Here is a 12,391-nt window from a genome sequence, read left to right on the forward strand (position 1 = left end):
AACAGGCTCAAATACTGAGGAAATAATCTCTTATTTGATTATTTGCACATTTCTTATCATTTATACACATTTTTTTGCACATTACACACCAATTTAAAAAAAAATCAAAACATTAGAAAATATATTCTGTTATTTTATAAGATGGCTTTAATGAATTTTTAATCTATTAGGCTTTGGTTCTTCAATTATATTGTATTTTAAAAAGGGAAAATATTTAAGAATAAAACATCTAGAATTTATTTTTCAATGTTAACTTGTTGACACTATTTATGCAAATATGCATCAAACTACTTTAGCTCCACAATTGCCTTAAGTTAGCATCTACTTTACACAAAAACACCATTTTTATTTTTCATAGCTGGAATAAATTCAGGCGTAAAGAAGTTAACACTTCTAACAAATTCCGTGCGTCTCTATGGGGTTTTTCTTTTATATAAAACAAAAGTTTGTTTTTAATGAACAAGAATAAAAGCTGCTTTTGTGTATTTATTTCAAACCATACTGTTAATCAAATCATGCATTATATATTGTAACATAAGATTATGGTATTGAAGAAAAAACTACAGCTTTTGATCTGCTACAACCCCAAAAATATAAAAAATCAGTTTTGTCTGAAACAAAACGTTGAAAACTGCAGAAGTGAGAGATGATCAGAAAACCTACGGTGGCCCTAAAGTTCAAATCACGCCAACAAATCACTGAACGCAAAACATAGTAAAGATCACAACAAGCAAATAAGAAAAAGTGACATTACATATTTTTGAAAAAGAAAAAAGCATTTCAGAAAACAAAAGTAATTTCCAGAAATCAAAATGAAATGTTCAAACTAAGACAATAAGAAACTATAAGATAAGTACATGGTGACATCACTGACTGGATGATGACGTTTGTCCATCAATTCAACCGAAGGTTATTTAGCATGAAGGGATCAACTCCATCTAAAACCTTTATTAGTATGCAGACATTAAAGGCAGATTTGAAAACAAAAAAAAAAAACATCATCCAATCAGCGATGCCCTGTAGTACCTGCCATTTCTTATTGTGCTTGTTTATTTTTTAACATTTCAGTTTTGATTTCTGGAAGTTACTTTTGATTTCCGAAATGTGTCATTTCTTATTTTGATTCCTTTTTTTTGGTATCTAAAATGTAATTTCTTTTCAAATTATTATTTTTTTTAAAATTGTTTTTGTGATATTTAATAAGCTTTTTTTTGGCATGGAGGGATTTGTTGGTGTGATTGAAAACCCCTAAGGAGAGAAAGTCATCAGACAGAAAATAACATCCCTGCATCCACTGACTGAGTGACAATGGAGGAGGCGACGTTTTTCCAGTTTGCCTAAAGGTGGCTCCTTTTGGGCAAATAACCCAGACCACAGCCAGATGAGCTATAATATATATATTATTCTTGTGTCCTCCTCAGATAGGCAGTGCTCACAGTTTCAGGAAATTAGAGCAACCAGCGGATATCTCCCATTACTTAAACGCCTGTAAGACCTGTTCTGTCCTCCTCTTCCACATCTCCTCCCTCAGGTTATGGTGTAACAATCGAACGATTGTTTTGCCTCCAAACTCTGCGCTTTTCTATCTTCCCAACAAGAAGCTGAGACCTGCACAGACCTTGAAAACGAGTGGGCCTGCAAGGTCTGCCAGCTGCTCCAGCGCTCCGCCTGGACCAGAGTATCCGCCGGGGGCGGCCGTGTGCCCTAACAGCCATCCTGCTCCTCCACCCACTCACCCCTGAAGCGTCTCCGCTCTGCTATCAGTGACGCTGTCTCAGACCAAGGCTGTTTTCTGTCAGGCGGAGGCTCCAAACAGCTGATTCGGGGAAAGTCACAGAGTGTACACGGAGGCCTGACCTTCTCTCCTGAGACAAAACACACGGAGAAGGGCTGGCTCCACAGGATGGAGACGCTGGCCTGGAAACAAAAACACCGCCTCTGTTTTCCACAGATTTCAGGAGTCTGTGGAAATGCACTTGATCCCTCTTTGATGTCACATCACATAGTAGAGAATGGGGGATCCAAACAAATCTAGAAGAAGAAAAAGAGAATTTGTTTTCACAAAAACACAGACTGTCACAAATGTCAGTTAAATTTAGGAATAAGAACTAAGATGTCTACATTTAGGATGAGGAATTGCAAAAAAGATCAGTGACACAATTTGCCTTTTCTGCAGTCTCTTCATCTCATTGAGTCCATTTTTATCCTTTACTGACAAGTTTATCATTTTGTTTAAAAGATATGCAAACATAAAAGCACGCTTTCTGCAAAAAGACGTGGCTTTTTCTGCAACTATTACCGGGATCGTCTGAAAATGTTTCCGCCCTTCTAAAAAAATGTTTATGTTCTAACTGAAACTGAGGAAAAAATAAAGTTAAGGTCAATAATTCTGTAAAATAAGTTTCACCCTGCCCTTTTTTACTGTCCCTCATCTTTGTGCCCGTTGCACCAGTCTTTTTATTTCAAGCGACAATTTTTTGCACCCTATGTTATTTGAATTATTTCAGTGTTTTAAGGACAGATATGTGAGTGAAGCTTCTTTATAGTTCAAAGATTGAACTTAGAAAATAGAAAGGATCCTATTTCTTCCTATTTCTTGCTTTGATGGACATTTCTTTGCAGTAAATTGTCCATTCTTGGCAAAACGTATTTCTTTTAGTGCACTTGAATGAGGCAGTAAACCTAAAACATCCTTTTTAGACACTAAAATGCCCCCATTTAGACTGACGAAGTGTTCAGTCACTGACATGGTCTATAGCAGCGGTCTGCCACCTCTAAGGATCTATTTAGGCGTTTATCGATCAAAACAGGAGTCTTTTTTAATCCTTTCAAAAAAGTACCAGTACTCGTATCATTGTTACTTTTGAAATGCGTATAATTTATATTTCTTGTTTTATTTGTTTTTATAATAAAAACAGAAAAGCATTTTCTATAAATGTGATTTTTTTTTTAACTTTTGACAGAGACTTCCTTTCAAAATAAAAGACAAAGGGTCATCCTAAGGAACTACACTAAATTGTTTTAATCAAAAGTGACATTTACACTTGTAATTTCTTAGGTTTGTTTTGGTGGACTGCCATCCTCTCCCCTATTACTGCTGTTTACCTTAACACTACTGTCCTGCTGTATCATTCAATGGAAATAGTTTGCAAAAAAAATACACATTTATTTTCTTAGCAACTCAATTCTGTACAGCTATTTGTAAACATTTTTTTATCATAAAATATTTATTTAAAGTTTACATTTTATTTGAAATCAGTGCATTCTATGGGTAAGAAAGCCCACAAGGCCTCTTGAGTTTATGTCAGCAGAGATGTAAAAGCTTTATCAGCCACAAATGTTTAACGAATGTAAATTTAATTATTGCTAATGCTTGAGGCGCCTCAGGTTGCAGACCCCTGCTCTGTACTTGCTATGATTTAATAAAATGAGGCTTCAAGTATATACTTTTTGCTAAGTGGCATTTTCCTAGGAAAATCTCAAAGTGTGAACGTGTTATTATTACAGAGTTTTTGTTTTTTTGGGAAGTTTGTCCCTTCAAAGATTTATCCCTTAACTGTAATGTTACAGTTGGTGCTTCTCGCTGCTGCAGATTACAGCAGTGAGGTGATAAATGACGATATGGAAGCATTAAGTGTGATATGAGGAGGCAAAGTTGAGAGAAAAAGGTCAAATGAACCCTGAGGTTTATGTCAGGCTGATACGACATCATGACAATGACTGATAAACCGAAGAAACAAAAACTACTATCAGATAAACGCGCCTCCTTCGTTTTCTAACAATAGACTAAACAGGAACGCGCGCGCGCGCCTCCTTCCGTCCGGAGCCGCGCGCGCGGCGGCGCAGGTGAGCAGGCCGTTCCGTTGACGCAAAGGACGGTTCGCGTCCGAAATGGCAAAGGTTGCGTTTACACCTGCCGTGACCCGTTTAATCATCTACCACTTTACGCAGGAGAGTCTGCGGCTGCGCGCGGCTTCCCAGCAGCGTTTGCGGCAGCCGCGGACAGGCTTCCATTCAGTGGAAGACAGAGAAAAAAAGGGATAAAACTTAACGGCGGCGTCCATAAAAATGGAAGTAAATAGATTTCACAGGTTGTGGGAGCTGGAGGCTGTAAATGTAGGAAGTCGGTCTCACATTTGATGTGAATAATTTATGAAAGGAAGACTTTCAGAACCTTTTCTCATGATGCAAAAGACGAATGACAAATGAAACCCGTATATTTACAAGGTGTTTATTTCGAAAAGCTAATTTTATTTGTTTTTATTTGCATTAAATGTAAGCTCTGGCAGAAAGGCTAAAGAATAATAATGTAAAAAAAACTTTTTGAACGTGTGACACATTTTGGAAAATCATTTCAAAGCAAAGCTTGCACAGACTTCTGAGAATTGAGGAATTATTTGAATTTCCTAAAGTTTAAAATGATAAGAATGTATAACTCATAAAGAACAAAATTGACCTATGTTTTATTTTCTCAAATGTTGCATAAAAAATGTTTTAATTGTTTTATTTTAATTTTATTTTACTCACACGCCATTTAAAATGCTCCCTTTCGTTTTTGAAAAGCAATTGTAAACATGCCTTTCAAGGAAATATGCAAAAATCTTTTATGAAATGTATTTATTTTTGATCATTTAATATTTATGGGGCTGTAACATTAAAACGTTTCTTTAAAAAAGAATAGCAGGAGAAAACAGGGTTGATTCTCCGCTGCAGCTTTGCATAAAAACACACCTCATTATGTTTGGCACGCGGAGAAAATGCTCGCGGTGAACAAGATGATCTATGGTCACGCGCTTCCGGATTGGGCGCTCGTTTCTCATGATTGGAGCGTGTTCCACTCCCTCTGCTGCACCTCCTGGGGAGGTGACAAACGGTGTGATGACGCGCCTAATAAGTCATGGTAATGAGTTATTGGATGAATGTATATTTAATCAATCAATTTTGTTCTCACTTTGATCTAAGGCGGGAAAACGGCGCTCGGAATTTCGAAAGGCCCTGCAGAGGGTCATCCTTTACATTTCTAGAACAGATAATATGAAAAATATGATATCCTGGATAAATGATTGTTGCTATTATTTTGAAAATCCCTCTTCTGTTCCGTGTGTGGTGTGTTTTCTTTCAGTCCTTTCGGGAGAAAGTCTTGTTTGTGATAAAGCTAATGACATTCCGCCTGTGTGTCTGTACCTCCGCTGACAGCCGTCCCGCAGGCGCGCGCGGCCTCTGTCTGTCTGGATAAACGTGGAGACAGCGCGGCGTCCTGCCACTTCTCCTCACAGGCTCCGGGTGTCCGAGCAGCACACTTTGACATTTCTGCGAAAACACCTCATTCATCAAGTCGGGGCTTTGCGTTCAGGGGTAAGGGGTGGGATGGCGGGTGGCTGCTGGCTGCATAGGTTAGAGAAGTAGGGCAAGGTGAAAAAACACACACAGACACACACACACAACAGGATTTTGTTCTCTCACACCTTCCTGACAACTGCTCCCAGGCTGCAGGCAGATGGGATGAGGGACAGTAGCGCACAAGATAAAACCCCTCTGGATCCACAGGAGCGCAGATGCGTCAGGCACCAAAAAGACTCAATCTGGATATGAAACAAGTTTCATGTTTAAACTAAAATAGAATTCAACATGCTTTTATGGGAAATTTACGCAGATTTGAGCGCATTTCTTTTATTAAAAATCCAAGTGTCCCTTTTTGTTTTTAACAAAAGAGCAGTGATGCAGTTAGCAAATAAATCAAATGTGATCATTTTGACTTATTTGGTCTCACCCCAATCAACCATTTAACTCCAATTAAGACAAAATCCGAAAGAAATAAACGTTTTTCTTCTGCTTGTTGCTTTGAGAGAGTAACACACACAACAAATGTGCTTTGGTTGAGCGGGCAGTGAAAGGTTAAGACATTGGAATAAAAAGATCAATTCTTTCATTAATTGTGTACTTAAATGAATGAAATGAGCTCTTAGATCAAAAGAATCGATAAATAAACCTTTTAATATTCACTTTTAAACGTAGTTTCCCTTTCAAAAATGTCCCTCAAGAAAACAACATCACAAAAACGGCATTTTCCCCTGAAAACGTAGAACAAAAGCAAAGCAAACCTTGAGAAACTGGAGGTCAGTGGTCAAAGTGACAGACCCAGCTGAAGAAAATGGGATTTCCATACAGAGAGAGCATCATTAACTCCTACAACAAACAAAACAAAAGAGAGAGAGAGAAGCCATGGAGGATGCTTGGAGGAACGTGTCATGGCTGCTCCAGCAGCTTCAACACAAAGAAACAGGAATTTTGCTCACATGATTCAGTTTTTCTGAGTGGAACAAACACAGAGGGGAGTAGAAACTGGGGGATTTCGGCTCTGCCTCCTCCCTGCAGTCATTCCGAGCCCTCCGCTATCAGACAGATGTAGCAGCGGCTGTGATGAAGGGGCTGCGAATGAGCGCGTGATTTAATTGACACCTCTCTTCTTTGGCTCCCCTGCCTCATTAGCATATTCAGCCTGAACGAATCAACGCCGGTCCAAAGCAGGTCGGGCCTGCAGCTGAGCCTGAGCTTAAATAAACCAATTAAATGGAAGGATTTATTGATCATTGATCAGAGCAGAGAGTGACGGGAAAAAAACGCCTCATCTAAGTGGATTTTCTTTTTATTAAATCGAATAAAAAGCACGAATGTTATGAAAAGAAATCTTCAATCCAGCCACTTTCACAGTTTTGAGCAGATTCATATCTGACAAATGTGAAATTGTTTCCAAAAGGGCATTTTAGCTCATTCATGGAGAGGCCCAGGTGTGGCAACAGCCTTTTAGCATGGCGGATCTGCAGCACAGATTCCTCAAAACAACACATTTTATTAATAATCAATCAGGAGTGGCAGGTAAAGGACGACAGACGGGGCAGGGTGGAGCTCCATCTTTTGCTCCAACTGTTCACATTCTCCGTTACGCACGACGTTTTTTTCAAATTACTCAAAGTTTCAGGCGTGATCGGATTTTCTTTTTCTTTTTTCCGCTTCGTCCCTCGGTGTGATTGATTGGAGGAGCTCGCAGGCTGGCACCCCCACTGCGTTTCCAGCCTCTCCACTCTCCACACGATTGGTCCGCCTCCAGCGGCCGCGGCCACCAGAAGCGCCTCCTCTCATAAACCCCGTAAGATCGCGCAAACACTTCCCATTACTTCCAAGAGAAGCGGCGGCGCACTTTTGGGATCTTTGCGTGCGACTTATGGCCCTCAGCTTAGCAGGTAGGTTCTGAAAAAGCGCATTTTTTTTCCTCCGCGTCTCCGGACTGACCGTCGCTCTCCAAACATCTGGCCGTGAGGCGGCGAGCGAAGCGTTTCGGAGAATAGTTTTATCGCCCACCGTGCAGCCTGCCTCTCGTCCCTTATCTCATCTCATCCTTATCAAACAGTTATCTCTTTTGCTGTGAAGACATATTGCGTTTTGTTTCCTATCTGCTTTGTGCGAGTAAACCTGTGTGTGCATGTGTGCGCGCGTGTGGGAGGATGGGAATTTGACGCGGATGGAGCGGAGTCTCTTAAGAGCGCTTGGTCAGAGAATGGCAGTCAGTGCTGCAGAGCGCAGAAGGATGACACCCAGGCCACGCGGGGAGAACTCACGCGCGTTCTCCTTAGTTTAGCAGCGATGGTTAGTTCATCCAAAGATGAAAGAAGGTTCAGTAGACGGTGATTTCCAGGCGCGTGGTGATTAATTTTTGGATGTTTGGAAATCCTCCATAAACGCGGATTCCTCGTCGTCTGATTGCTCCAAATCTTGTTGTTACAGGGTAGAACTCTCCGCTCTTTTTTTATTACCCCAGCGGTGTATGGAAAGTGCTCCTGGATGGACCTGGGTGAACACAGCTGGTCCATGGTCAAGCGAGAAGTATCCAGCAGCCCAGGCTCGCCGGCTGAGCAGACCTACCTGTCCGGTGACAGACGGGACGGGCCCCCTTCGGATGACCTGAGGACTCCCCCGAGCGAGCTGGACGCACTGGGGCACCGGCGCTCGGACAGCAGGTCACTACACTCCTACCTTCACTTCGGACACCACACCAACCCTTTGAGCACCGAGGACATCCCGCTGTTTACGGATTTGGATCAGGGAAGCAAACTCGTCCTGTCCGCAGGAGCGCACAAAGCCAGCCTGCTGGTGGACCCTACCGACATGTACCAGACGCTGGCCATCGCGGCTGCGCAGAGCCAGGCTGGATATGATTCATCCTCCGCTGGTTATATGCACTCCAACCCCAACTCCCCCGTGTACGTGCCCAGCTCCCGCGTGAACCCCATGATTCCGAGCCTGTCCTACCTGCAGGCCAGCGGGTCGGCTCAGACCAGCCACGCGGTCAGCAGCCACTCGGTGTGGTCCCAGTCCGCCCCGGAGAGCCCATCCTACAGCAGCGGCAGCCCGCACGCCTCCAGCCGCTTCCACTACCCCCCCAGTCCGCCCATGAACAACGGGACGCCCCGGGACAGCAGCTACGGCAACACGCTGAACGTGAGCGGCAGGGACCAGTACGGCCTCTCCCGCCCCCTCAGTGGGACTTACACCAGCCCATACTCCCCCTATGTTGCCCCCCAGCTGCCCTCACCGTGGACCGGGGGGCCTTTCGACAACACCATGCTGCACACCCTGCAGAGCAGAGGCGCGCCCCTAATCCGAGGACCAAACGGAGGTAAACAAAAAATAATAAGAAGTAAATTATTTACTCACATATTTTTTCAGTTTGATGTCAAAATCAAAAGCTTTCATAAAAATATTGAGCAACCACTAAAAGTTTTTTTGTAGACAAAAAGTGACAAATATGTCCGCATTTGAAAACACAAAATTTGTTTCACAAAATTTAATTAAGTTAAAAAAAAATATAAAGTTTGACCACATTTCCAAATGTGCGCAGAGCAATTCAAATAATGTTTTTTGGGTCCAATAAAAATCATTCTTAAATATATAATATTTACATAAAAATAAATAACCTAAAAAACCAAAAATGAAAACTGGGTTCTTCACTAAACTGTGTTTGCTGTCAGTTTCAGACATCCTCGACGACATGGGGGAGAGCCGGGAGTGCGTGAACTGCGGCTCCATCTCCACGCCGCTGTGGAGGCGCGACGGCACGGGCCACTTTCTCTGCAACGCCTGCGGCCTCTACAGCAAAATGAATGGGCTGAGCCGGCCATTAATTAAACCGCAGAAGCGCACGGTGAGGAGACAGGGGACCACTTACGCGCTCAATTTCCTGCCTAATTGTTTTAAACAAAGGGTCGAGGTTATCGCGGATGATATTCATCTAAAGGCACCAGAAGACGTCTGACTCATGGACCTTTCACTTTAGACTTTAATTTGCCAAAAACACAAATGTTTATAACATCTAATAAAATTTGATACTTTAAAATGATCGTGGGTCACATAAAAATGGATGAATTTCAAAGATTGTTTGCCGTGGAAAAATATTGGTTTAATGAAATGTTTAAACCAAAATTGAATCAAAAGTGATGAATATTTATTAATTTAGAAGAGAGGCTTGATTGGATTATTTCCCGCCTGTCTGCTGGATAATTAAATCTGAGGAGGCGTCAAAAGAGGCTAAATGTTCCCTGGTGCCATTACGCACATTATTTACCAGGAAGTTAGAGAAAATAAGAAAAGCGAAAGCCTCTTAAAATGTTATAACAATGGAAACAGGGTTCTATATTTAAAAATAGGGTTTAAATAATTCAAAGTCAGCTGTAATGAGTAAAATCCAGATTTTAAAAATAAACCCAAGCGCAAGACTTCTGCGCGTGATTCACGGAGTTATATCTTTTCAATGACTTGTTTTGTATTTCTGTCACCAGTCAACCTCCAGGAGGATCGGCCTGTCCTGCGCCAACTGCCAAACCAGCACGACCACCCTGTGGCGCAGAAACGCGGAGGGGGAGCCGGTGTGTAACGCCTGCGGACTCTACACAAAACTGCACGGGGTGAGCTCAGACTTAACTCTCAATTTATTAAAAATGTTGTTTTTCTGCCTAACTATTGGCTAAATTAAAAAAAAACTTGGTTGTGCAGGTACCTCGGCCCCTTGCCATGAAGAAAGAAGGCATCCAGACAAGAAAAAGAAAACCCAAAACTTTGAGTAAAACTAAAGGATCCTCAGGTGAGACACTGGTCTTTATGTCTCTATTTTATTATTTTAAATTAGAGTTGAAAGAAAACATTTTTGTTTTTTAGGCAATAACTCGGTCTCGATGACTCCCACATCCACGTCCTCATCGAATTCTGAAGACTGCTCCAAGAACAGTTCTCCTACTGGACAGGTAGGAGAATATTACATCTAATTTAATTAGAATTTAAAAATAAATCAACCAAACAAAACCACAAAAGCAAGTAAAAGTTGCACATTTTTCTAATTTTAATTAGTGTGACATGATAAATTGCTGGAAAGTCTCGCCCACGCTTCATGGGAATGACACTGTCAGAGTTTGTTCCAGTAAAGTTGACCTTCCCGTCTCTGGGGAACTGGTGCTGTTCTTTAGCTCCATGCTAGAGGCATGTTGGCCAAAAGATGAGCCACTCTCCCAGCTGCTCAACACCTTGCATACACGTCAGCTCTGCTCCCGCCTAACGCTCTGCTGCTTCTGCAGGTCAGTTCGTCCGTGCTGTCCAGCCCTGGAGAGGGAACAGGCTCAGGCTCGGCTGTGAAGTACCCAGGACAGGACAGCCTGTACACTAGCGTGGGCTTGACCCAGTCCTCAGATGTAGCTTCAGTTAGAGGCGAACCATGGTGCCCCATGGCTTTAGCGTGAACATTTCGGTTCATTTGTGGACAAAAATTCCCTCCCCTTCCGTCTGGATGCTGCATCTCGTGGATGTATAGAGACAATCTCAGCCCTAACATGGAGCAGAGAGTTCTCGTTGCCTAAACCAAGCGTGGAGTATCCTGGATTTGGGAGCCTTGTTGCTAAAGCAGACCAAAAGAAGAAAAAAAAAAACCCAGCAGTAAATGGAACCGGGCCAGATGATTGAGCATGCGGCCTGGATGGTGGATGGTTTCTGGATCTGCTGTTTGCTCTGATCTCTCCGTTTTGTGGCACCGAACCTGAACTGGGTTTTTCAAACAAAGCCACTGTGTACATAATGGATTTCCTGGCTGAAGAAAAAGCTGTTGATTGTTAAACAGTGCTTTGGACTTTTAGATTTTAGATTTTTTTTTTCCACAACTGGAATCAGAGTGCAGAGACAACTTTGACAAATCAAAACCAAAATATATTTATAAATCTTCCATTGTTGAGAATATGGCTATGATTGTTAATAAAGATATCAAAATAGAGTAGAAGGTCATTGATTGTGAAGTCTTCTTGTTTTTCTTTGTGATGCGGAAGTGGTGAATCTGCACGCTGAAAGCTCTTACTGTGTGACTGAAGCTTGGTTTAAACAGGGTATAAATGTTCATGTAGTGTTCTTGTCGGTTAATCGTTTACTACGAAAATCGCAAATAATCAAATCCTTTGGGCTCCTTTTGCAAACGGAGGCCTTGTCAACTGTCGGGGGGAGATGAAGGTACTTCTGTCTGGCATGTAAAGCAGCTGCATGGCTTTTTTGGAACAAAGCGCACACTCAGAAAGCTGCAGGTCTCATGTGTTTCTACTGCCTCACTTTGAACTCTGTCTGTTTGACATGTTGCTTCACTGTAAATAAGATCAGAGTGGAGAGAGAGGCCACTTCTGAACAAATTCAACCTGGGATGACTGTGATTGATGGCTGTAAAGACGAAATGGAAACCTGCTAGAGACAGTGTGTTCATCAGTGCACCTCGAGTGGGATAAAAATCGCAGCTCAGCTGGAAAAACATGGCAAGTGTTTGGATCTCCTCATTGTTGTCATTGTAGGGGGGGTCAGAAAAGAGGTGAAACGTTGAGTTACATGGGAACCTTGACACAACTCAAGGCCTTTTTCTTTTCTTTATTTTACAATTCCGCTCTTTATGTCATTCACTTTTCCAGACTTATTTATTTCCTGAAATTTGATGTTTTTATTTTTGGATGTTTTTTTGTTTTTTCCTTTCACCAGAGATTATTTCCTTTAAATTCAGCCCAATAAATTCTTCTGTTAATGCCCATAGGTTTGAAGACGTTTTGTTCAACAGGAGGACATACATTTAGGCTTCAGAGTTTGGAATTTATGGGAAGGAACCACGATGTTGGACTCGCACACATTCTTCTCAATGCGTCATTCCGTGCTCACACTCCCTGTTTTATTCTTTGCTGAACTTCTTAAATACTTTCACGGTTGGGAGGTAGAGAAAAATTCCCAGTAAAAGTAAAATTGTTGTCACGTTTGGCTCTGAATATAAAAGTCCTACGTTAAGACAAAAAAATATGCTTACAGTTTCTTGCTTTTCTGGGAGGTTTTC

At 41.9% G+C, this 12,391-nt stretch overlaps 1 protein-coding gene and 1 long non-coding RNA gene across 4 annotated transcripts; one reads left to right on the plus strand and one right to left on the minus strand.

Annotated features, from left to right (window-relative positions):
- Positions 1–1,134: 1,134 nt before the first annotated feature.
- LOC105356278 lies at positions 1,135–6,994 on the minus strand. The gene is made up of 4 exons (XR_910483.2): positions 6,102–6,994; positions 5,466–5,582; positions 5,185–5,385; positions 1,135–2,031 (listed from the first exon to the last, which is right to left on the minus strand). It is a non-coding gene; the product is annotated as an uncharacterized LOC105356278 (long non-coding RNA).
- A 118-nt stretch (positions 6,995–7,112) lies between these two features.
- Positions 7,113–12,097, plus strand: gata6 (GATA binding protein 6). Of its 3 annotated transcripts, none has more exons than XM_020711185.2 (7): positions 7,113–7,241; positions 7,817–8,674; positions 9,027–9,199; positions 9,834–9,959; positions 10,048–10,135; positions 10,210–10,295; positions 10,623–12,097. In XM_020711185.2, the coding sequence occupies exons 1-7, from the start codon at positions 7,223–7,225 to the stop codon at positions 10,782–10,784; spliced, it is 1,512 nt and encodes a 503-aa protein (XP_020566844.1). In that variant the 5' UTR covers positions 7,113–7,222; the 3' UTR covers positions 10,785–12,097. The 3 variants fall into 3 exon arrangements, with proteins under 3 accessions (XP_020566844.1, XP_011485330.1, XP_011485328.1); XM_011487028.2 differs by having other exon boundaries at positions 7,138–7,241; positions 7,783–8,674; positions 10,623–12,095; XM_011487026.3 differs by lacking the exon at positions 7,113–7,241 and adding an exon at positions 7,373–7,693 and having other exon boundaries at positions 7,783–8,674.
- The last annotated feature ends 294 nt before the right edge of the window (positions 12,098–12,391 follow it).

Source organism: Oryzias latipes, chromosome 17, assembly GCF_002234675.1.
Source record: "Oryzias latipes chromosome 17, ASM223467v1".
In the NCBI taxonomy this organism is placed as follows: Eukaryota; Metazoa; Chordata; class Actinopteri; order Beloniformes; family Adrianichthyidae; genus Oryzias; species Oryzias latipes.

Excerpts from the sequence above, each read along its gene's own strand:
- gata6 (XM_011487026.3), top strand. The coding sequence starts at position 7,661 with ATGAAAGAAGGTTCAGTAGACGGTGATTTCCAG. Across the intron at positions 9,200-9,833 it reads TTAAACCGCAGAAGCGCACG|TCAACCTCCAGGAGGATCGG; the intron begins GTGAGGAGACAG and ends TTCTGTCACCAG. Across the intron at positions 10,136-10,209 it reads TAAAACTAAAGGATCCTCAG|GCAATAACTCGGTCTCGATG; the intron begins GTGAGACACTGG and ends TTTGTTTTTTAG.